Genomic DNA, 23,615 nt, shown 5'->3' on the forward strand with positions numbered 1-23,615 from the left:
TCAGGAAGACCTGAGTTCAAATCCAACTTCCTACTATTAGTAGGCTTGACCTTGGGGCAAGTCACTTTAATTCTGTCTGCCTTCTTTAACTGTAAAATGGAGATCATAATAGTTCCTCCCTCCCATAATTGTTGTGAGGATTAAACAAGATATTAATAAACTACTTAGCATAGCATCAGATATATCATAGTTGCTTAATAAATACCTATAAACCCTTTCTTTTGCCTAAATTTAATGTCTTTTAAGAACACATATATGGAAACTTAATACCATATCTCCCTTGGTGAAATCATGAGCAACCAAGGGTTTAATTAACATCTCTGCATAGATTTACTCTCAGAACCATATATTCAACCTGATCCAACTCTTGAAATCCAGTTCTAGGTTGCCAACTCATGTACTGGATGCTCTGTCCTAATGTTCTGGTGGCATCTCAAGTTTCTCTCATTTCTGTTGAGGGAACTACCATCCTCCTAGAATTGGTTCATAATCTTGCTGTCACCCCATTACTCTTCCTTCTCCCTCAATTCCCAGATTCAGTCAGTTCCTAAGAGTTGTTGATTGTCCTTTAATACCCCTCAAACTCATTTTCATTCTCTATACTCAGAGGTCCTCTACCTTAAGTCAGGGCCTCAGCACTTCTCACCAAGACTGTTTTAATAACCTCCTAATCAGTCTCTCTGCACCCAATCCATCCTTTTTGTAGCAGACAAAATAATCTTCCCAAAAGCCAGTCTGACCAAGAACTCTCCTCAAAATGGTGGAGGAGGGTTAGAGGATGAAAGATTTCTCTCCAAGCTAGCATTAAATACCCTCCCCTACTCTAACTTTTCCAACTTTATCTCACATAACTCCCTACCTTTATGACATCGATAGCTCTAGCCAAACTAGACCACTAGCAGTTCCCAAAACTGGACATTTTCCTCTTACCTCCATGCATTTTCACAGGCCACATGCCCAAGGATAGAATGCATTCTCTCCTCATCTCCCTCAGAAATTTCATCTTACTTCAAGGCTATGGTACCTTCACAAACCCTCCCAGTTATTAATACTCTCTTCATCTTGAAATTATTTTGTATAAGTTTTTGCTTCCCAATTCCTAGCACAATAAATTCCTTGAAGACACAAAATACTTAACAAATGTTTGTTGAATGGATGGATAAAATTATATGTTTCCTTATTTATTTTAGAGGAATAAATAAACTTGGGACCAAACATATTTATTTATGCTGATTTAAGTAAAATCATAGGATAACAGGTTTAGACCTGGAGGAAAACATTATAAGTCAACTAATTCAACCCCATCATTTTAGGATGACTTGCCCAGGGTAACACAGCTAATAAGCATCATTAAGATTCCAAATCTAGCCTAATAGGCTACTCTGTATCCCGTAGATAAACAGCAGATATAAATCTTTGGTCATACTCTCATGATGCTAAAATGAAATTTACTTATATTTTTTACTTAAAAATAATTATCTAAAACATACCAAATACACACATCATTAGTAGAGAGACTTTATTGTAAAGTCTCACTACCCTTGACCCTCTGATGATATTACATACTTGTTTTAATCTCCTATTCATTTGGCTTCAATAATTAAGAACTGGATAAAGCTCAAATTCTACTGAATTTTGTGTTAATTTCTACTAGAGAACTCTCCTCTAGAATATCTCCATCCATCGGAGGTGCTGCAGGAGAATGAAGGAAGTGGCGAGTCAGCCACTCACTGGTTCTCATAGCTTTGCAATGGAGGCAAGGCCTTTCCCTGATTTGGTAGCTTCCAAGGTTCCTCTGCCTTTGAGCTATCTTTCTTTTCCTAAGGCTGGCTGGTGTTGGGCGGTGTTCAGTCTCACTTTCCTTCCAGGAGGAGGCTCCTGAGTTGGAGTCCATACTGTCCCTGTCAGTGGTATCACTATCACGGAGGCCTTGATTCCCCTGGCTCAGGTGAGAGTAAAGCCTGGCTCTTCTTCTTTCCAGGTAGGCATTAACGAGAGCCACTTCTGAGTTAGTTACAGGTGAAAGTTGCACGTGTTTTGGTTTCTTCTTAAAGATCTTTCTAAAAGATTCCCAGATGGTGTTTTTGTTGTGTCGTTTACGGTAGACATCTTGGATAACAACAATCAGAAGGAAACAAATTAGGTGCACTGTGGTACAACATGCTGCTAATATTACTATAGCAATCTGTGGCATGAAGCACCAAAATAGTAAGTAGCAGTACATTTCCAACAACATTTAGACTATACATATCGCTGCTACATATGGCCCCACTATCCCAATCCCCATCTTGTGTGGGTCCAACACATCTCACTATGGAACAGCAGAAAGAAACAGATGGAAATCTTGGAGGCCCACTTTGGAAAGGCAGTGTTGATCCTGATTTAAGGCCTAAGGCAAAGGTCCCAGTCTGTTCCAAAGAAGTATCAAGTTTCCATTTCTCAAAGGTTTTATATTCTTAAAAATGAGCTATGGGTAATAGGAGTGGGACCTGCAGTGAGGTATTTTATATATATATATATATATATATATATATATATATATATATATATATATATATATATATTCACACAACCAAAACCTTGTTAGGAGGCATAGGGAAAGGGTAAAAGAGGAGATGGGAGACAATATTTCCACTTTTCTGAAACACTCAGCTTAGCAATGGAGAGGAAGGGTAGGAACGGGGACAGGGAGGCTGGAAATCTTCAGCAAAAATTTTTGTTGCCCAGAACTTTTTTATACACTCACCTCTACTTGCTGAATTGTTTGTCCCACTGTCTGTTAATATTGATGAATCCTTTTTCTCAGACATCTGTGTCAGGAAATATAGATTAGTCAAAGAGATTCTCTAAATTGGAAACAATTCATTATTACTTATTTGTTAAAAAAAAATTTGTTGCCTAGAGGTATTAGTGACTAATTTAAAATTTTAATTTTCCAAGTATTTATTGAACTCATGCTCTGTGATTCTGCTTACTCACCATCAATCTGAAACATAGACTATTTGGTAACACTATGTAAATATGATCTGTAGTTATAGTTAATTGACACTGAATAGTATAGAAGATCATTTTCAGGTAAAATAGGTTCAAGGTTTAGTCAGCAAATCAAATGACATGATATAGATTTGCATATATATACATATATAAACAAACATATAGCTTTGCAAATCCTAAAGCTCTATCTGCTAGCTATTAGCATTATTAATTTTAAAATCCTTTTTTAATGTTACAAGAATAAGAAACATGCAACCAAAAATACTTATGCATTTTATTTAGCAAAAATCATAGTATTATAAGTTTAGAAGTGGAAGGAATATTAGAAACCAACTAGTCCAAACTCCTAATTTTACAGATGAGTAGGTTCAGAGAGGTTAAATGATTTGCTCAGAGTCACAAAGTAGCAAACACCTGTGGCAGAAGCTGAACCCAAAATGATTTTCTTACCAAGAGAGCAAAATGGACTGAACCTCTGAAGGAAGCTTTTTTTTTAAATAGCTATTCTAAATTAAGACATAAAAATAAATTTTAAGACTTTTACCCTAAAACTTTATCCCCCCAAAAACATTCAGAAATAATGTCTTCCAACAATGTAGCCACATAATTCATCTCAAGTTGCCTTTATGTCTGAATTATTTATGTTGTTCAGTCTTTTCTTCAGACTCTTCATGACATCTCTGTCCATGAGGTTTTCTTGGCAAAACCTTTTGTTTTGGTTTTGTCATTTCCTACTCCAAGTTTACCATTTACTGTTCCAGTGGCCAAAGAAATTAACTGACTTGCCCAGGGTCACACTGCTAGGAAGTTTCTGACACTGGATTTGAACTCATGTCTTCCTATCCACTGCACCACCTAGTTGTCTCTATGATGCCTGCTCAAAAATGATGGATATAAAACAATCCTCTTTCATGAGTGGTGTCTTATGAGGACAGTCTTACTTTTGTTCTAGATTCTAATTCTATCCCATTCCCTTTTAGATACAATTTTTTCCCCTCTTCCATGTATCATAATACTCTGTCATGAAAAGTATATAATATCTACTCCTGGATATGTTCACAGGTAAACTAAATTGGAAATGAAGACTCAGGTTCTCTTGATATTCTATTCCTTTTCTTTCTTTATACTATTATTGGAGCTTTAATATTCAACTCAACTCAAATTACAAAATTTTCAGACCAATCCCTCCCCAACATGTAGACAAAGATTTTTCAAAAATAAGTTTAAAAAAAAAAAGTTGAAAGAGGCATTATAGCATGGTAGATAGTGAATTGAAGTCTTAAATTAGAAAGACCTAAAGTTTAAGTCTTGCATTGTAATCTGGGGAAAGTCACCAATGAAATCAAAGATCCAATACTATCTTTAATGAAACAATAGATCTAAACAAAATATAACAAAATTAATAATAAAAATTATATTGTACTTTAAGGTTTGCAAAGCATTTTAATATCTTTAAAATTTTATTTAATTATTTATATTTATTTAATTATTTGATATCCTTTTATTCTCACAATTACTCTAGGAGGTAGATGTTATCTGTTTTACAGTTGAAGAAACTGAAGCTGAATTGAGATTAACAACAATTAACATTTATATTGGGCCTTTAAAGTTTGCAAAGTCTTTACAAACTTCTCTTTGTAATCTCACAACACAACCCTAGGAAGTTGATGCTCTTATCAGTTTTACTGATAAGGAAATGGAGGCTTAATTGTGACTTTTCCAGGGTTCACAATGCTAATAAATGTCTTGGCAAAATTTGAAATGTCTTCCTGACTCCACATTCAGCATTTTGTCTCCTGTGCCATATAAGTATTCAGTAAACATTTGTGTGGGTTACTTTATTGAAAATGAGGAAACCAAAGTGGACTCCTACTCTGAAGCCAGGGTAATGAAAGGGTTAGGAATCCTGGATTTTTCAACTTGATTCTGTCATTAAGAAAGGCAGTCAGATGATGTAGGGAGAAGAGCCCCTGCCCTGAAGTCAGGAGGACCTGAGTTCAAATGTGACCTCAGATACTTGTGACCTTGGGCAAGTCACTTAAACCTGGATTATCTGCCATCCAGGGCCATCTTTAGTCATCCTGAGCTATATCTGGCCATTGGACCCAGATGGCTCTGGAGGAGAAAGTGACATAGCACAGTCTTCTCCCCCCCCAAAATCCTATCCATGTGCTTATCACCTTCCTGATGTCATGGTCTTCTTCAAAAATGAAGGAGATGAGGGGCAGCTAGGTGGCACAGTGGATAGAGCAACAGCCCTGGAGTCAGGAGTAATTGAGTTCAAATCTGACCTCAGACACTTAATGATTACCTAGCTGTGTGGCCTTGGGCAAGCCACTTAACCCCAGTGCCTTGCAAAAACCTAAAAAAAAAAAAAAAAATGAAGGGGATGGGGCAGCCAGGTGGTGCAATGGATAGAACTCTGGCCCTGGAGGACTTGAGTTCAAATCCAACTTCAGACACTACTTAATTGCCTAGCTTTGTGACCTTGGGCAAGTCACTTAATCCCATTGACTTAAATAAATTTTAAAAAAGAAAAGAAAATGAAGCTCAAACATTATCATTAATTAGCTGTTGTATTGGGCAAGCCATTTCACCTGAATCTTAGTCCTCATCTTTAAAATCAGTGATTTCTGAGATCCCTTCAGATTCAGAAATTCTGAGCCAGTAGAGCATATAGACTAGCAGGGATAGTCTTGATAATAACAATAATAGCAGTTAGTGTTTAAACATTACTTAAAGGTTTTCAAAATGCTTTACAGATATCTCATTTCATACTCACAAGAAACCTAGGAAATGGAATTTTTTTACATTTTACAAGTGAGGAAACTGAGGCAGACAAGAAGTTGACTTGCCCAAGGGTCACTTACCTAGATCTGAGGGTCTTCAGATTTTCCTGACTCCAAGGCCCAGAATTCTATCTCCTATACTACCAGCTCCCTCAAAGTATATATATATATAATATATATATTATATATAATATATAAATCTATATATCTATATATAATATTATAATATATGTGTGTGCTTGTATATATTTTATTACATAAAATATTTACATTTTAATGGCAAATAGATATACTTAGAAAAACAGAAAATGAAGGAAAAATGCCTTTCCTGGCAAGCATAATTAATCATTATTTTTCCAACATATTTATAATCATATTACCTATAAATAATTAAGTTCCTTATCTGAAAAATTGAGGAATTTTCATGATGTTACATAATGAGAAATACTGCTTTAAAACTCATTAAGGCTTAGTATTTAATAAGTTAAACTCCACATTTCAGACTTGTTTTGAAGCAAATATGATTAAAACAGGAGAAACTGGGTCTCCCAGGGCTGCCCCTTGACGTGAATTATCCATATGATTCTAGATCACTGCCTGGTTAGTGGCAGAGTCTCAGCTTTTAATTTTCCTGAGAATGGGGAATCTTACCTTCCTAAAGGAAGGATAGATGATCTTTTGAGGTTCCTTTCCAGAGCTAGAATCTAAGATTCTATGTAGATTGTGCAAATGAGATTATTGCTATTTTTAAATATCTAAAACTGAGGATGCTTAAGCCTGAACCATATAATGACTGGGTAAGAAAGGTAGAGGCACAATAGTCTCCAAGTATTTTAAAGGTAGTCATTGGAAGAGGGATTAAATTAATCTTATTTGATCATGGAGGGCAGAAACAAAGAGCAATGGATGGAAGATTTAAGTATGATGCTGGAAAATAAAAAAAAGAAAAACCTTTAATAGATAATCCAAAGTGAAATGGCTACACTAGCAAGTAGTCCTGGAGGTTCTTCAAGGAAAAGTTAGATCAAATGATGCAGTGTAGGGCACTGGCTTTGAAATCAGGAGGACAGGAGTTCAAATCCAGCCTCTGACACTTACTAGCTTTGTCACTTTGGGCAAGTCACTTAACCCTGATTACCTCACATCCAGGATTACTTCTGATTCCTATCTGGCCACTGGACCCAGATGGCTCTGGAGGAGAAAGTGAGGCTGGTCACTTAGCACAGCATCCCCCTCACTCAAATCCAATTCATGTAATTGTTATGTCACCTCCCTGATGTCATTCATGGTCTTCTTTGAGAATGAAGGACAATCATTAGATCATTTGCTAGATGTGCTAGAGTGGAGTCTTAACCAGAAGGCCTCAGTGATCTCTTCCAATTCTAAGAATCTGTGAAAAAAAATTTTGATTCGCAAGAAAGTACCCTTTTCTTGTTAGGCTGGTCATACATTCAATGCTTAGTTTAGGTAATTAAAGCCAGCCCTAATCTATTTTTATTTAGAATTTTATTCTTTTGGGGGGGGGGGTTTGCAAGGCAAATGGGGTTAAGTGGCTTGCCCAAGGCCACACAGCTAGGTAATTATTAAGTGTCTGAGACCAGATTTGAACCCAGGTACTCCTTATTCGAGGGCCAGTGCTTTATCCACTGCGCCACCTGGCTGCCCCTCTAATCTATTTTTATTAACTGCTATCAAAGAATCTGACTTAAAGAAGATTCCAATAAATTTACTATAGAGGCAGGCATCTCTGACTACTGAAAATGAAACACAAAGAATTTAATAATCTGTTTTTGTCTGGAATTCAGCACTCAAAGTGAAGAAAACAATTTAATTACTAAATGATAGTAATAATAATATTAATGATATTGGTATTAATATTATTACAAAGTTAACATGTATTCCATGGGTACTATCAGTCAATACAATAGTGTTTTGATTAGCCATCTATTTTGCATTAAAAATCAGGACTTGCAGTTATAGTATTATAGAAGCACTGCCAGCTATAGTAATACTAGTAATAAAAACAGATTATACATATACATATATATATATATATATATATATATATATATATATATATTATGTGACAGCTAAGTGGCACAGTAGAGTGCTGAGCCTGGGAAAACCTGAGTTCAAATTCTATTGCAGATACATATTTAGTGATATGACCTTGGGCAAGTCACTTAACTTCTGTCAAAACTGTAAACCAGAGTTTTGTGAGGAACAAATGAAATAATAAGCTCACAGTATGTAAATACCACCTCTTAACATTATTACTGCTGTTTTCTAAGATTTCTTAAAGAAGAGTACACTCTAATGGTAGTTCTGCATCTTAATCTGGACTCTAATTTTACTTTTAAAACAAACAACTTTCTATGGCATTTAAGAATCCATAACATAATATTCTGTAATATCTTACCTCCCACAGCTAGAATTATGAGCACATAGAAAGAAGCTATAAATCATTAGAAGTTGGAAAGGTTTCATCCAAGATAAAATTAATCTCACAGAAATAACACAGATTAGTCAATATATTAGTAAGAATGGAAGAATATCCTACCCAGAGAGAAACCCTATAGAGGATCATCAGCATCAACATAATGACAAAGTACCAAAGCAAAAAGTTCCCTACTACCCCGCAAGAGTCATCCTTTTGGCATTCATACTCCGGATTTGGGATGAAATTCAAAGGCTTGCTGGGAGGGTTAATGTCCCAGAAAAAAGAATAAGGTAGCCCCATTATAGTTACGTTCTTAGAAACTATCAAAACATGCTTTATGTGCTTGAGGATGACTGGGAGAAAACTCCAATCCATGGTGTATAACAATTTCCTTGGCAACCCATTATGACATGTTTCAGCAACTGTGACAAGAATTAACAAGCTATGGTATCTCTTAGACTTTTTGTTTCTTCCTTAAGGATATGATTTCTCTCTCATCACACTCAATTTGGATCAATGTACAATATGGAAACAAATTAAAGACTGACAGATTATTTCTGTGGGGGGTGGGGTTGGGGAGGGAAGTAAAATTGGGAGAAGAATTATAAAACTCAAATAAAATCTTTAATAAAAATATTAACAAGCTACTACAATGGATTCCTTAAAGTTTTTAAGACTATTTTAAGAACCTCGCTTTAGCTAAAAATAATGGGCAGTATTTTCTTCTCATCTCAATTTTTGAGCATGTTTATTGCACAAACTTCATTTTCTACAAGCAAATATTGTTTACTTTAAAAAAAAATTTGGCTTCTTTGAGAAATTAACTTTCTCTTTCCCTTTATTAAAATATGTTGTTAGTTGGGGGATGGTGGGTGGTGGGAAAGAAGGGGGCAGAAGACTGTGACACAGCACTTGTGTTTTTAATATAACTCCAGGTTAAACAAGTGACTTAATCCTTAAACGGGACCCGACAAAGCCACCCAAAGTTATTGCCTTTGGTATGAAAGTTTCATTCCATCTAACTTCAGATTCTGTTTTATCCTGATTAATTTTGTCACTTTGATTCAGTACAAACATTGCAAAGTGGTATTGTGACCACTTGATGTGCAGAGTCTGGCTTTCTCTATATTAGAGTTCAATGCCAAATTCAGGAGTTGCAGACTTGCCACTGACAAGTGAAGCAAGTAGGTGAGTAAAATAATCTCCAAGATATTGATAGCAACATATTCTTTCTTAGGTATTCAGATGCAAAATGCACCTTCTGACAGTGTCTCAGCAACCCCTGCCAACTGCTTCTTGGCATAGTTGCTGGTGTTATGGGGAAGAATTGTCAGGCTAATTCTTAGAAAGGTGTTACTGGACAAACTGCTGAACCAAGGACCAGGCGGAGGTTTAAAAGAGGAACTGGGTTTACTCTGTTAAACTTAAGACTTCATTTGAGAACCAAAAACCCTAGTCAAAAGAATTAAATAGAATTCTTGGATTTTGAACCATATATTTTCCCTGAAAAGTATGCATCTTTGCCAGCAGTGTCTTGTTGGATTACATTACTGAGGAATGAACTGAGATGATTATGTGGAAGTACTATTTAGTGGCATATTGTACTAGAAATTTGAAGACCTTCAGTAAATTTTAACTCTTGTTACATTTTTAAGAGATTGTGAAATTGTCAAAATACACATTAATCAAGTTTTAATATACTGTAAGATGGGTAGACAAGACTGTCCATTGTACCTTATTTCATTATTTGAATTCTCAGGCCTGGTTTTGGTAGTGCAAGAACCCTGTAACATTAACAAATTCAACAAAATGGAAATGTCTATGAAAAAAATATGTCATTAGACTACACATAAATTTAGAATTTTTCGTGGTTCCTAGATCAAAGCCCAATGAGCAATATAAAATGAGATGATCACTTATGAATTGGATAAAATTTACTGGGCCATTTTTCCTCTTAATTTAGGAAGGATAAGGAAAATTTGTTTTTTAGTATTAACTAGAAACTAGAATATTTTGCTCCTGTACTTTTTCAAGAGGTTTCTCCTCTTGAATTCACACCTAAAACTATAGAAAAATTCATTTCAATTAAAGAAATCTGTAAAATGACAGGTGTCAGCATAATACGGATCTATGTTTAGCATGCTTTTTTTTATTGAATTGCTTTGGGAGGGGGTTTGTGGGGAGGAAAGAAAAGGAGGGGGGAATGTAAACTCAAAACCTTGCAGAAAAATGATTGTTCAAAGCTATCATTTCATGTAGCCTGAAAAATAAGCCAAATAAATGAATGGAAAAAAAAATGAATGAATAGAGGCGGCTAGGTGGTGCAGTGGTCCTGGAGTCAGTAATACCTGAGTTCAAATCCCACCTCAGACACTTAATTACCTAGCTGTGTGGCCTTGGGCAAGCCACTTAACCCCATTTGCCTTGCAACAACCTAAAAAAAAATGAATGAATAGATAAATAAAATGATAGATGTCACTGTTTTTCAAAGCATTTCTGAATGTTTTTTTAATAATTGTTTGTAAACAATCATGTATTTCCTCTGTTTTTCTTCCATAGGGGAAAACAAAACTTCATTTTTGAGATAAAATGGTTTTAGGAACAAAATTTGGGACTAATTTTGATCACAGAAATATCAAAAAAAAATCTCAGCATGCTAAGTCAATGGTATGCTTTGTAAATATATATACCACTTGATTATTCACGAAAGTGATCATCCATGTCTTCCTAGTTATTTATGAACTTCTTTCTCTTTAACTTGGCTTTGAGCCACTTCTTCCTTCATTGCTCAATTCTTAGAAGGCAAAGTGGTCAAGTTCATCAATCTGTGTTTATGTGATAAAGTCTATGTTCATCATTGAAACTGCAATAATCACGGGGAGATTTCAATTATCTAAACTACCATTTATACTTGTTCCTCAGTTAGCTTCTAGAGGTGGCTAGGTGGTATAATGGATAGAGCACCGGCCCTGGGGTCAGGAGGACCTGAGTTCAAATCCAGCCTCAGACACTTAATAATGACCTAGCTGTGCGGCCTTGGGCAAGCCACTTTAACCCCATTGCCTTGCAAAAAACCTAAAAGAATAAATAAATAAAAAATAAAGAATTAACTTCTGTTGGTAAGATTAGGTGAAAAATTGTAAAACTCTAAATATTTTTTAAAAAATCATATTTCACACAAAAAAAATTAGCTTCTGTTAAGACAGTCACACTACCTAACAGCTCCTCTGTCTGTGGCCGTGTACCCTTACAAAAAGCTAAGCATTATACAATTTTGTGCCCGCAGGGCAGGCTCGCCTAGCCTCCGGGGGACTTGGGTTCAGGTGCTGCCAGGCTGTGGAACAATCCACTAAAAGAGGCGTGATTACTTTTAGTTCCAGAACTATTGGCTTCCCACAAGGGGGTGAAATCTGGGGCCACATCCCAAAATAAATCAAAACCCCTCGAGGCGGGAGAGGGCGGGGCGGCTGGAGGCGCGATCGGGTCACTAGACTTGTTTTTAAGCCGAGGCTCCAAGGCCTCGTTGGTTTAGCGAAAGTGAACAAACTGAGAAAAGCAAAAGGCCCGCAAGGCCTCGGGCCCCGCTGCCCCCCTGAGGTGCGCATTTGAATGTTAGTTTATTTAACTCGTCCTCTCGACCCAATTTAAGAAGGCCATCCGCACCTCCTGTCCCGCCCCGCCCCCTCCAGGAACTACCCGAGCCCGGGCTGCAGCACCCACGCAGACGCTTCCCGTTTCCAAGGCAACGTCCCCCTCCTCTCGCGAGAAGAGATTTCAGTCCTTTCTCCTCCCTTCCCGCCCTTCATTCTACCTCGCTCTCGCGGTCCGGGCTTCACGTTTTGATTGGCCTCGCGCCGGGGGGGGCTGGGCTTCCGCGAGCTCACGTGACTCTGCGCAGGCGCGGTGGGAAGCGGTGCGGAGCCGCGGGGAGCGCAGCACGGTGCGTGGCGAGCGTGGGGATGCGCGTGTGCGGGGGCCGCCTGCGGGGCTGAGGGGAGGCGCGGGCGAGGCTGCGGGGGCCCAGACTGAAGGGCGTGCCGGGGGCCGCCCCGCTTTGTGGCGTGGACGCCTGGGCCGGGGCAGGAGCGGTGAGAGCCGGGGGCTTAGCTGTCCCGGGCCTGGGAGGCCCCCCGAGCCCGGCGGGGAAGAGCGCGAGCTGCCTCGGCCGGGGCCGCACGGGATTTGAACTCGCCGCCCCCCGGGGGCTGCCGAAGTACGTCACCGCGAGTATTATTACTAGCCCTTCGGGAGCGGGGGCCGCCGCCCCGGCCCCTCGCGTCCGGGAACCCACCCTCTCTCAGCCTGCTGCCTATCGAATGATCGGTAGCACCCCCTTCAGAGCACGGCCTGGGTGTGTAAATATAAATGAAAAAACGAAAATTGCTCATGAACGTTTTAATCATTTTCTTTCGTGTTCTGTAATGTGTGGACTGTTCATCCACAGTGTCTCTCCACAGCCCGACCGACGTAAACCACTTCTACTTTTACGTGATCTTCACCAGTTTTCTGACAAGGGTATGAGGTGAAGCCCCAAAGTCGTATTAATTTAAACTTATCTTACCACTAATTATTTAAAATAATTTCTCATATTGTCATTAATAATTTATATTTCTTTTTGAAGGGTATTTTCTTTGAAAAATCTATTGGTGTTACATTTTATATTTTAGTTTCTTCTGTATTTTACTTTGGATATCAGACTCTTATAAATTTGGTGCTAAGTTTTTTTTTTCCTATCCTATACACATTTCCATTTTGTCTCTCGTTCTTTCCTCTTATCCATTCCTTGCTCCTTACCTGTTCTTCTACCAACCATTTTTGGTAGAATTTTGGGGTTCTGCCAGGAAATCTCCACTGTACCAAACTGAACAAGTGGTCATTCAACGTCTGCTGAAAGACCTTCAATGAAGTAGAGAGTGACCACATCTCATTGCTAGGAAGTTTTTCCCGACATCGAGCCTAAATTCTTTTCTTTTTTTTTTCAGCTTCCACTATTTATTCCTCATTCTTTTCTTTGGAGCTATACAGATTTTAATTCCTCTTCCATATGACACTTCTCAAATACTTAAAAATAGCTTTCATGCTGTCATATATATATATGTGTGTGTATATACACACATATATATATATGTCTTCATTTTTCCAAAACAAACATTACCTGTTCACTTAAATCAATCCTCCTTTGATGGGGACACAAGGCCCTTCCACATACTGATTGCCCTCTTCTGAATACTCTTCAACTTAACAATAGCATTTTTAAACCTGAGGCCCGAAAGTAAACATGGTACTGTTAAACATCTGCTTATGCCCCTCTGAACAAGATCATATTCAGTTTCTTGGTTGCTCTATCTTCTATTGAGCTTTCACAGTAACTAAAACCCTTTGGGGGGGGGGTTCAGAACTGCTACTTAACCATTCTTTCCCTGTCTTGGGCATTTGATTTTTTTTATACCCAAGTATAAGACTTTATTCTTATTAAAATTTAGATTTAGCCCCGTTAGCCTGTCAGGTACTTTTTGTATCCTGACTATGTCAAGCAGTGAATAAGCTGTCCCTTTCAGATTTTTGTTATCTGCATATTTGATGAGCATACTATCTATGCCTCTATCCAACATTAATTTAAAAAAAAAATTAGGGGCGGCTAGGTGGCGTAGTGGATAAAGCACCGACCTTGGAGTCAGGAGTACCTGGGTTCAAATCCGGTCTCAGACACTTAATAATTACCTAGCTGTGTGGCCTTGGCAAGCCAATTAACCCCATTTGCCTTGCAAAAAAAAAACCCTAAAAAAAATTAAAGAGTGCAGGGATAAGTATAGATCTGGAAGTTTTCACAGGAGATTTCCTGCTATATTGACATTAAATGGTTAACAGCTTCTGAGATTAGCCATCCATCTGGCTCTGAATCCAAAACATTTTAACCATGGTTCTTCCTTAATTTTGTCTTCATATAGATGCAAAGAGAACAGAGTCCCTCTACTTCCCTCATTGATAGAACCATCAAGATGAGAAAGGAGACAGAAGCTAGGAAAGTGGTTTTAGCTTGGGGACTCCTAAATGTTTCCATGGCTGGCATGATATATACAGAAATGTAAGTCCATTAAATAAAATAAGAGCAGAATTTTTTTAATCTGTGAAAATATTTTCTAACAGTACTTTTAAAGATATTTTAAAAGAATTTTAATTTTTTTCAGGACGGGGAAATTATTAAGTTCATACTATAATGTTACATACTGGCCCCTCTGGTATATTGGTAAGCTTTGTTTTTTTGTATTGTGCTATAACTTGTGTTTACTATTGTAAAAATGCAGGTTTAGATTTGACTTTTTTTAAGTTGCTTTTTGAATGGCATGTTGAAACCATTTAAATTGATTTTAATCTTTCTGATAATAGTTTTACTGTATGGTTGTATGCATTATTTAATAGAAAATTAGACTGGGAGTAATAAAGGAATGTAAAATTAAACCATAATTTCTTTTTACAAGTTAGAGTATTGCTTTTTAATTAAGATTGGTAGGAGTGGTGATAGGGCAGTTATTTTGTGTTTTAATAACTTGATGTTTCATTCTAGAGCTTGCACTTGCATCTCTCTTCAGCCTGAATGCCTTATTTGATTTCTGGAGGTATTTCAAATATACTGTAGCACCTACAAATCTGGTCATCAGTCCTGGACAGCAAACACTTTTAGGATTGAAAACAACTGGTAAGTGTTTTGTGTTTCTTGATAAAATTAGCGACAGATACCTTTTAATTTCAGTTTTCTTTTCCAAGCTAAGCATTGATGGAAGAATTATCAAGATCATATAATCTGCAGCACCCCCCCCATCTTAAATATAGAAGATGCCATCTTTTCTAATTTATACGTTTGAAAAGGAATTACATTTTGAACATGCTAAGTTTGGGGTGGACATAAAGCTGGAGGTTAGGAATAAGGAAAAGAACTCAGGAGAGAGATTAGATAAAGGACTGAATGGATTGTTTTTTCAGTCACCTTTTTAGGTAATGATGCCAGTTTTGATATTTCCCTCCAGTTGTTTAATTACATTCTCCCACTTTGGACATGCACTCAATATGACTTCCTAATATTTTCGAATGTGTATTGCCTCCAGCATGGCTTTCTTATGTCTTTACTTGATCTGATCCATCTGTTCTTCTTGAGTTCATCTCCTCAAATATCATTTCCACTTTCTCATAGCACATCGGGCACTGATATCCTGCTGTGGTCCTCAAGTGTTTCATTGATAATGAGAGTGATGCTGACAAACATGTTCCATATTCCATGTATTTGTTGTCTTTTCATTATGAATGTTTTGAGGATGATCTAGCTTAAGTCTGAAGCCAAGCTTTTTGTAAATTTGCTTGTGAACATTTTGCTTTTTGGTGAGGCAGAACTGTATGTGATTTTCTACGATCTTGTTCTTCAATGTTTTGCAAATGAATGATATTCAAAAATGCTAAGATGGGGTTTTTCTTTAATTATTCCTTCATATACTTTAACAGCACCCTTATTCTTAGTCAGAACATGGGGGGGGTCCAAATCCTAGTTATAACCAGGTGACCAGGGATAAGTCACTTTTCTGAGCCTCAACTTAACTGTGAAATGAAAGTGACAATACTTGTACTTATCTGTTTCACAGGATTGTTATAAGGAAAGACTTTGATAAAAGATAATATCTATAGAAATGTAACGTTTTATTTTTCCAGACAAAACAACCCCGACCATTTAAACTTTTTCTTCCTAGAAATTATTTTTCTTTCCCTTGAATCATTTTTAGACACTTCTCTAGTTCTTCTATGTAGTGGTTTTTCAACCTTCTTTATTATTCTAACACTGACTATTAGAATTTTAAAATATCGTATTTCTTGTCATTCTTGAGCTCCTGGACTTAACGTCTCAGTGTCATGCAATTTTTGTTCTTTTTCTGACTTGGACTCTTAGGAATAAAAAAATTAGCATATTAAATACCAAAGGCTGCTAATTTCTGTTTTGCATTTTGCTTTCATTCCAGTTGTGCAAACCACTCCTCCACGTGAACTGACAGCAAACAATATCCCTCCCTCTACACCTTCTCCTCCAATACAGGGTCAGAGTGTGTTGAGTTATAGCCCATCTCGCTCCCCTAGTACAAGCCCCAAATTTACTATGACAGGATATAGCCCTCCACTTCAAGGCCTGTCATCAAGTGGCAGTGGTTCTTACAGTCCTGGAGTGACCTACTCACCTAGCAGTAGTTACAGTAAGGTAAGCCTTTTCTTTTGATTACTAAAGGAGAAACATTTGAACACCATCTCCAAAGTTCTCCATGCTGGTATTTTATCACAGTGTCCTATTTAAAATTAACAAAAAATTATCTTTTTTAATGCACTGGCTTTGGCCCCTGTTTTCTTTACACTTTCCCCTATTTTTCTACATCCCTCTATCAAGCTTTTGGGTATATTTACAGAATTCTAAGAGTCTTGTCTTTCATGGCCCCTCATTTTATCAAGGCATCTTTCCCAATTTAAAACAAATTAGAATTCACTAAGGCTTGAAGCTTATACTCCAAATCCCAGAATAATGAGGGTTTGTCAGGCATTCTTTCAGTTCTGTCTTTCTCCTAGTCCATTTATCATTTTTGGTCTGATAGGACCAGGATAAAGAGATCTGGAAAGCAGAAGACATTTGGTCTCCTGAAGTATGTTTTGGGGAACTATTGTATCAGTAGGCTTAGCTACAGGAGTAATCATTTTCTTAATGCATTCTGTATCGCTCATTATTAGAGCAGCAGTACCTAGAAGTAAAATTTAATCATTTGTATTGTCTTTTAAATGTTTTTTCATTTGATTAATTTTTTTCTTATTAATTTTATACATATATGTATGTATACATATATATTATATATATATAATATATATATATATGTTAAACTGATTTTGTAAGGAAATGAGAATTTTGTGGAAAAGTTTTTGAGGTAGCACCTAGAAACTTAGATGAGGCAGATCTTAAGTGTATGGCAATATTTGGTTTAAAGCTTCATTAATATATTCTGATTTATCTTCTTTGCAGTATTGCCCACAATTTCTACTTTGAATATTGGCAAATTCTTTCCATTTTTATGAAAGGAATTATAACTTTCCATACTTTGAAGTGAAATTGAAAGTAGTAATCTCTCTCACTTTACCTAGTGATGACCTCTATTTGCTGTCCTTTCTTGTCTCACTATATTCCTTCTCTTTCAGACCACTTCACATGATTATGAGGATGCACTTTTCAAAATTAAGCACTAGAGAAATAGGAGTTTATAATATACGTCATCATGATGAAAAAGGCTTCATTTTCAAACTGCACCAACAAATAAGGTTAAAAAAGGTCTTCCAATCTTTAAGTTGCAGCTTTTAAAATAAATCTCTTATTCCATATAGGTGTCTGGTTATAGTCCTTCCCCTGGTTCTTCTCCGTATCCTACAACCATTGGTCCATCAGAGAGCTCTGGCTTGAGATCTCGCTACCGGGCCTCACCAACTGTCTATAACTCCCCAACTGGCAAAGACGACTACATGACAGATCTCAGAACCCTGGACAATTTTCTTCGAGGGGAAGAAGAGAAGCAGCATAGGGTTCAACTGGGTAAAAAAAAATGATTTCATTCAGTCTCAATAAAATTGGATTGTAGTATTTGTTTTTTCTATATCCAGGATGGTCAGACGAATTTGCCATTTCCTCTGGGAGGCATTGTGGGACAGTGGAAGGCTGAGAGGAAGCAGTAGGAGTTTCTAGTCCATTATTTTAAATAACTGGAACGTTGGGCAAGTCATTTCATAATTCTGGATCTCAGTTTCCTCATCTTTAAATTGAGAAGGTTGCTCTAGATTTTTCCAAGAACTCTTTGAACACTTAAACTTTATGATGCTATGAGCTGAAATAACTTACTTTTTATTGGCATACAGCCCCCAATTCATTCACTAAAATTCCCACTGCTCTGCACTAGGGATACAGAGTTTTAAAAAAAAAAGATTCAGGACCCCAGTTCTTAAGGAGAATACAGTCTCCTAAAGGAGGTAAAACACACAAAACATAGGTGACAGGGTAAATATTGGGGCAAAAAATGAATGTGTGGTAGTAAGTCCATGAACTCTGGTCTCAGCAGAGAGGGGGTTTTTACTTTTTACTTGGGGGTTTTGGGGATGGGGTTACAAAGCTCATTGAGGGAATAGTTGCAAATTTTTGAACATAGAGTCTAGCATAGTTATACCATGGACCTTCATCTTTTGACCTATTGTGACAATAATTATAATAAACTGATGCTTACTAAATTAATTATAGGAAGTACAGATTCTACCTCACCCTCTAGCAGTCCTACTTTCTGGAATTATAGTCGTTGCGTGGGCGATTATGCACAAACACTAAAGAAATTTCAGTATCAGCTGGCTTGCAGGTCTCAGGCCCCAAGTGCTAACAAGGATGAAACTGACCTTGGTTCTAAACAGGCTGCAGAAGAGGTAAATGAAAAAATAATGATTTTATGATTTGCAAATCCTTAGAAGGTCTACTAATTATCATTTGTTCTTTTAAAAATATTTTAATCAAGGACTCAAATCTGGCCTCAGACATAATTACCTAGCTTTGTGAATACCCCTTCAGCAAGTCACTTAACCCCATTGCTTGCATGCATACACACACACACATTTTAATCTCAACTTTTAAGTTGAGGCAGTTGGGAGTTGGAAAAACTTGGGTTCATTCTCCCCCCCAAAAAAAAGCTACTAGATTAAATGAACAGGAACAAATCATTTAATCTGTGTGTGTCTGAACTTTCTCATCTGTAAAATAAGAATGATAATACTAGATGGGGTAGATATTGTGAGCTTCAGATGAGTCTCTTGAAAAGCCCTACTGTCAGTTGTAGGTATATTGTAATAGGAACTGTTAACTGTCTGGCCCACTTGGTAAAAATTGAAAATTTTTCTATTCTTTGTGAGTCTACCAACTAGCATTTATTAAGGACAAGTTTTGGGAATACAAAGAGGCAAAAAATACTGCTCACAAAAAATAGAAAATGCTCACAATATAATTCTTTGTGTGCCTTTTACTGAATTATATTGTATTTTTCATTACGTATGTCAACCAATACTAACCGATATAAAATGTTTTTTGCCATCACCATCATCAAATGTTTGATGCCCTATATACTCAGCATATACTAGGGTCTGTTCTTTTAGTTACTTTTACTTAGGTTTAGTTATTTTTTTCTTTTGCACTTTTAATTTGATTGTTAAAAAGTTAAGGTTGAAAAGCAACTCTTAAGTACCTACAAAAGAAAAAGAACCATTGTATTTGAGTAAGTGGTGATGTTTGAATGTACTAGCTAAAGATTTTCTCAGGCTTTAATAAGGTTCTTTGTAAGGTATAGAAATGAATTACTGTGGCCTCTAGTAAACCTTTTCTACATTGATTGTCTTTTTTAAAGTATGTACTGTTTTTGAGTAGGTGTGGGCAAGAGTGACTATGAATCGACAACTTCTTGATCATTTGGATTCATGGACTGCCAAGTTTAGAAATGTGAGTTCTGTCTTTGTTCTAATGCAAACTTCCTGAGTTCAGATTTGACTTAGTTGGTGTTGGGCAATCAACTTAAACCTGTTGGCCTCAGTTCCTCTTCTGAATAATGACCTAGAGAAGGAAATGGCAAACCACTCCAGTATCTTTGATTAAGAAAACCCCAGAAGGGGTCACGGGGAGTCATACATGACCGAAATGACTGAAGAACAATATTTGTGAGTTAATGTTTATGAATTAACCAATACTGAGGTACCACCTCACACCTATCAGATTGACTAATGACAGAAAAGGAAAATGACCAATGCTAAAGGCTATGTGGGAAAACAAACTAATGCACTTTTGGTGGAATTGTGAACCAGTCCAATCATTCTGGAGAACAATTTGGAATTATCCGCAAAAGTTATAAAATTGTGCCTACCCTTTGTTCCAGCAATATTATTACTAAGTCTGTATCCCAAAGAGATTAGAGAAAATGGAAAGCAACCTTATAAGAACAAAAAAGTATTGATAATAGCTCATTTTGTAGTAGCAAAGAATTGGAAATTGAGGGGAAGAATTGAGGAATAGCTAAGTTGTGGTATATGATCGTGATGGGATACTGTTGTGCCTTAAAAAAATGAAAAGCAAGATGCTTTCAGAAAAGCATGGGAAGACTTACATGAACTGATGCAAAGTGAAGTGAGCAGAACCAAGAGAACTATTGTAATTGTGATCAGTTGTGAAAGATTGCTATTCTTATCTATATAATGATCCAAGACAATTCCAAAGATCTCATGATGAAAAATACTGTCCACCTCCAGAAAAAAAAAACTGATGAATTCTGAATATGAAGTTTAATTTTTCAACTTTACTTTTTTTTTTATTATTTGCAGTTTGGCTAATATGTAATTGTTTTCTATGACTTCACATGTATAATTGATATTACTGCTTGCCTTCTCAGTGGATGAGGGAGAGGCTAGAAAGAGGAAAGCAATTTGGAACTCAAAATTTTAGAAAAATAAATGTTAGAAATTAATAACAAAATTTTAAAAAATTTATGGATTACCTTAAAAATTATAATTAGAATGTCATATGTACAAAATTGTCAGTAAATGCTTAAGTGTTTATGTTTCAAGGCACTCAACTAGGCACTGAAGAGTCAAAAGGAACAAAAGCAAAAATCTGCCCTGTATTTCTCTAGACTCCAATATAAAAATATGTATACACCTATAACACAGGGTAAACTGTGGAAAGGAGGGAACAATAATAAGGGGAATCAAAGAAGGCTTGATAGAAGTGGCAGCTAATGGTGAATCTGAGAGTAGGACCTATCTTGGAGTCTTTTGGCAAATAAAAATCATTTAGAATTATGTATTTCTCTGGGTATTCTGCTTCAAAAGCTAAAAGTAACTTAAAAATTTATTGTTGCTCTGGAAGTAAAATTTTGAAGCCCTTAGTTCTAAAAACAAAAAGTATTAACTTGATGGTTGTCTTATGAGGGCACTAAATCTGTTACAACATTCACAAGTGGTGTACTCTGATTAACTGTTCTTACTTTAATTTTTTTTTTTGTAGTGGATCAATGAGACGATATTAGTGCCACTTGTTCAGGAAATTGATTCTGTCAGTACGCAAATGAGAAGAATGGGCTGCCCAGAGCTACAGATAGGAGGTATGGATAAAAGTCTACATGAGCATTTTTGTTTTCTTTAGTGCTTCCTATTAGAAGAAAATTCTATACTGAGAGTAGGTTATTGAGCCAGTTTTCTTTGACTGTTGTGCACTGGCAACTGAAGTTGCCAAAAAAATAAGATCCAAATGTTGTTAATTGAAAAAAGCAATTAAACTAACTAGAACAAATGGAAAACCTTACTGTTTTTTAAATTATCCCTTCTGTATTGCAATAATAATAATAACAAACAACTCTTTGGCAAACTGTGTGTTGATTATTCTTGCTATTAGAGCTCCAGATTCCAATGAGACAGATTCATTGTTAAAATTGTGCTAAAATATGCCACTCTTCATTAGTCCAAAAGTATAATGAATGTACTATTTTGGCAATTTTTAAATCTTGTATTTTTAGACTTTTATCTGCTAAAAAAATGGCTGAAATATTTCAAGTAACTGTGAACCTATAATAATATTTACTCTTCCTTAGAAGTAAAGTTGGGGGGGCAGCTAGGTATGTGGTGAATAGAGCACCAGTCCTGGAGTCAGGAGGACCCTAGTTCAAATGTGGCCTCAGACACCTAACCCTAACCTAGCTGTGTGGTCTTGGGCAAGTCATTTAACCCCATTGCCTTACAAAAAAGAAACCTAAAAGAACTAAAGTTCAACTTCACCTCTTCTTGGCATGTAGGTAACCAACCTTTAATTCTCCAAACCTATGCCAGCAGAGTAGAAGTTTAGTCAAAAATCAAAACAAGGGGGCAGCTAGGTGACACACACACAGTGGTTAGAATACTGGCCCTGGAGTCAGGAGGACCTGAGTTCAAATTTGGCCTTAGACACCTAATAATTACCTAGCTGTATGACCTTGGGCAAATCACTTAGACCCATTGCCTTAAAATAAAAAAATAAAAATCAAAAGGCTTGTGGACATCACTTTTGTCTGTTTTCCAGCCTAAAATCAAAGGCTCTTTACCACATTGGTCATAGGGTGATCAGTTTTGTTGTTTTGTTTTTTTCACAGCAATTCTCAAAGACAACTCCTAAGTTATTAGATGGATTGTAATTTTTATCAGGAGAGTGAATGCCTTCTCAGATGAAATTGCAGGTTATTGTAAAAAAAACAAAGAATTTTGAGATGAATCAGATCTATGAATAAATTGCTCTTAGGAATATTTAGAACATTTGTATTATATAGTAACTCTTTATAAGGGTATTTTTTTAACTATTCTCTCTAGATTATTTACAAATGTGACTGCTAAAATAATGTACTCCCAGGAGACATTTCATGTGTAATGTGGTACCCTTTCTTTATTGAAAGCTTTTTTATCTACAAAATAATCACTTATTAGTACAACAGGCAATTTTCAGTACAACTTGTAAAATATTATTCATTATGGGACTAACAGTAAAAATATATCTTTATGGGGCAGCTTGGTGGTGCAGTGGATAGAGCACCGACCCTGGAGCTAGGAGTACCTGAGTTCAAATCCGCCCTCAGACACTTAATAATTACCTAGCTGTGTGGCCTTAGGCAAGCCACTTAACCCCACTGCCTTGATAAAACCTAAATACATGCGCGTGTGTGTGTGTGTGTGTGTGTGTGTGTATTTAGATCTTTATGTGTTATACAGATTTTTCTGGTACATAAACATAAAATAGCTCTGGCTAATTTTGTAAATTTATTCTTTAGATGACAGTATAGTGAAAGAGTAATTTGTCAACATTTTTAATGCAGTAAGTCAGTAGGCAAGCACTTATCCTTGCTGTTAAGATTAAACCATAACCCCATTCCATAACAATTTAAAAGTAAAATAATATTTAAAGACACTTCTTTAAAGATGTTAAGTAAATTTACATGCACAATAATCTGTGATATGTGATTTCTGTTGTAACGGGATTTCCCTTCTATATTTTTTTCCAGAAGCTAGTATTACTAGCTTGAAACAAGCTGCCTTGGTCAAAGCCCCACTCATTCCAACTTTGAATACTATAGTACAATATCTAGACCTTACACCAAACCAAGAATACTTATTTGAAAGGATCAAAGGTAAATTATTATTTTAAAGGTTTAAAGACACCTTTGAGAATTAGCTGTTTCATTACCGTAAGAGGGCCTTGAAAGAGAAGGGGGGAAAGACCATTTTATTTGTGAAATAATCATGTTATATGTGTAATTATATATTTTTATTCACTGAAGTCCTAAACTTAA

At 36.5% G+C, this 23,615-nt stretch overlaps 2 protein-coding genes across 9 annotated transcripts in view; one reads left to right on the forward strand and one right to left on the reverse strand.

Annotated features, from left to right (window-relative positions):
* Positions 1-1,504: 1,504 nt before the first annotated feature.
* On the reverse strand, positions 1,505-12,399 carry SSMEM1 (serine rich single-pass membrane protein 1). 3 transcript variants are annotated; one of them, XM_074193699.1, is made up of 3 exons: positions 12,035-12,399; positions 2,747-2,810; positions 1,505-2,109 (listed from the first exon to the last, which is right to left on the reverse strand). In XM_074193699.1, the coding sequence occupies exons 2-3, from the start codon at positions 2,808-2,810 to the stop codon at positions 1,619-1,621; spliced, it is 555 nt and encodes a 184-aa protein (XP_074049800.1). In that variant the 5' UTR covers positions 12,035-12,399; the 3' UTR covers positions 1,505-1,618. The 3 variants fall into 3 exon arrangements, with proteins under 3 accessions (XP_074049800.1, XP_074049799.1, XP_074049801.1); XM_074193698.1 differs by lacking the exon at positions 12,035-12,399 and adding an exon at positions 8,344-8,607; XM_074193700.1 differs by lacking the exon at positions 12,035-12,399 and adding an exon at positions 6,922-6,941.
* Positions 12,024-23,615, forward strand: part of TMEM209 (transmembrane protein 209) — a 32,159-nt gene continuing 20,567 nt past the window's right edge. The window contains exons 1-10 of one of the 6 annotated variants that reach the window (XM_074193695.1): positions 12,024-12,163; positions 14,172-14,308; positions 14,412-14,470; positions 14,789-14,920; positions 16,227-16,459; positions 17,620-17,824; positions 18,521-18,696; positions 19,685-19,756; positions 21,311-21,407; positions 23,328-23,453. In XM_074193695.1, coding sequence (XP_074049796.1) covers positions 14,172-14,308; positions 14,412-14,470; positions 14,789-14,920; positions 16,227-16,459; positions 17,620-17,824; positions 18,521-18,696; positions 19,685-19,756; positions 21,311-21,407; positions 23,328-23,453 — 1,237 coding nt within the window. In that variant the 5' untranslated portion in view covers positions 12,024-12,163. Of the gene's footprint in view, positions 12,164-12,226; positions 12,575-12,622; positions 12,739-14,171; positions 14,309-14,411; positions 14,471-14,788; positions 14,921-16,226; positions 16,460-17,619; positions 17,825-18,520; positions 18,697-19,684; positions 19,757-21,310; positions 21,408-23,327; positions 23,454-23,615 lie in introns of those variants that run through there. The other 5 variants (XM_074193696.1, XM_074193694.1, XM_074193693.1 and 2 more) reach the window with 5 other exon arrangements.

This window comes from Macrotis lagotis, chromosome 7, assembly GCF_037893015.1.
Source record: "Macrotis lagotis isolate mMagLag1 chromosome 7, bilby.v1.9.chrom.fasta, whole genome shotgun sequence".
Taxonomy (NCBI): Eukaryota; Metazoa; Chordata; class Mammalia; order Peramelemorphia; family Peramelidae; genus Macrotis; species Macrotis lagotis.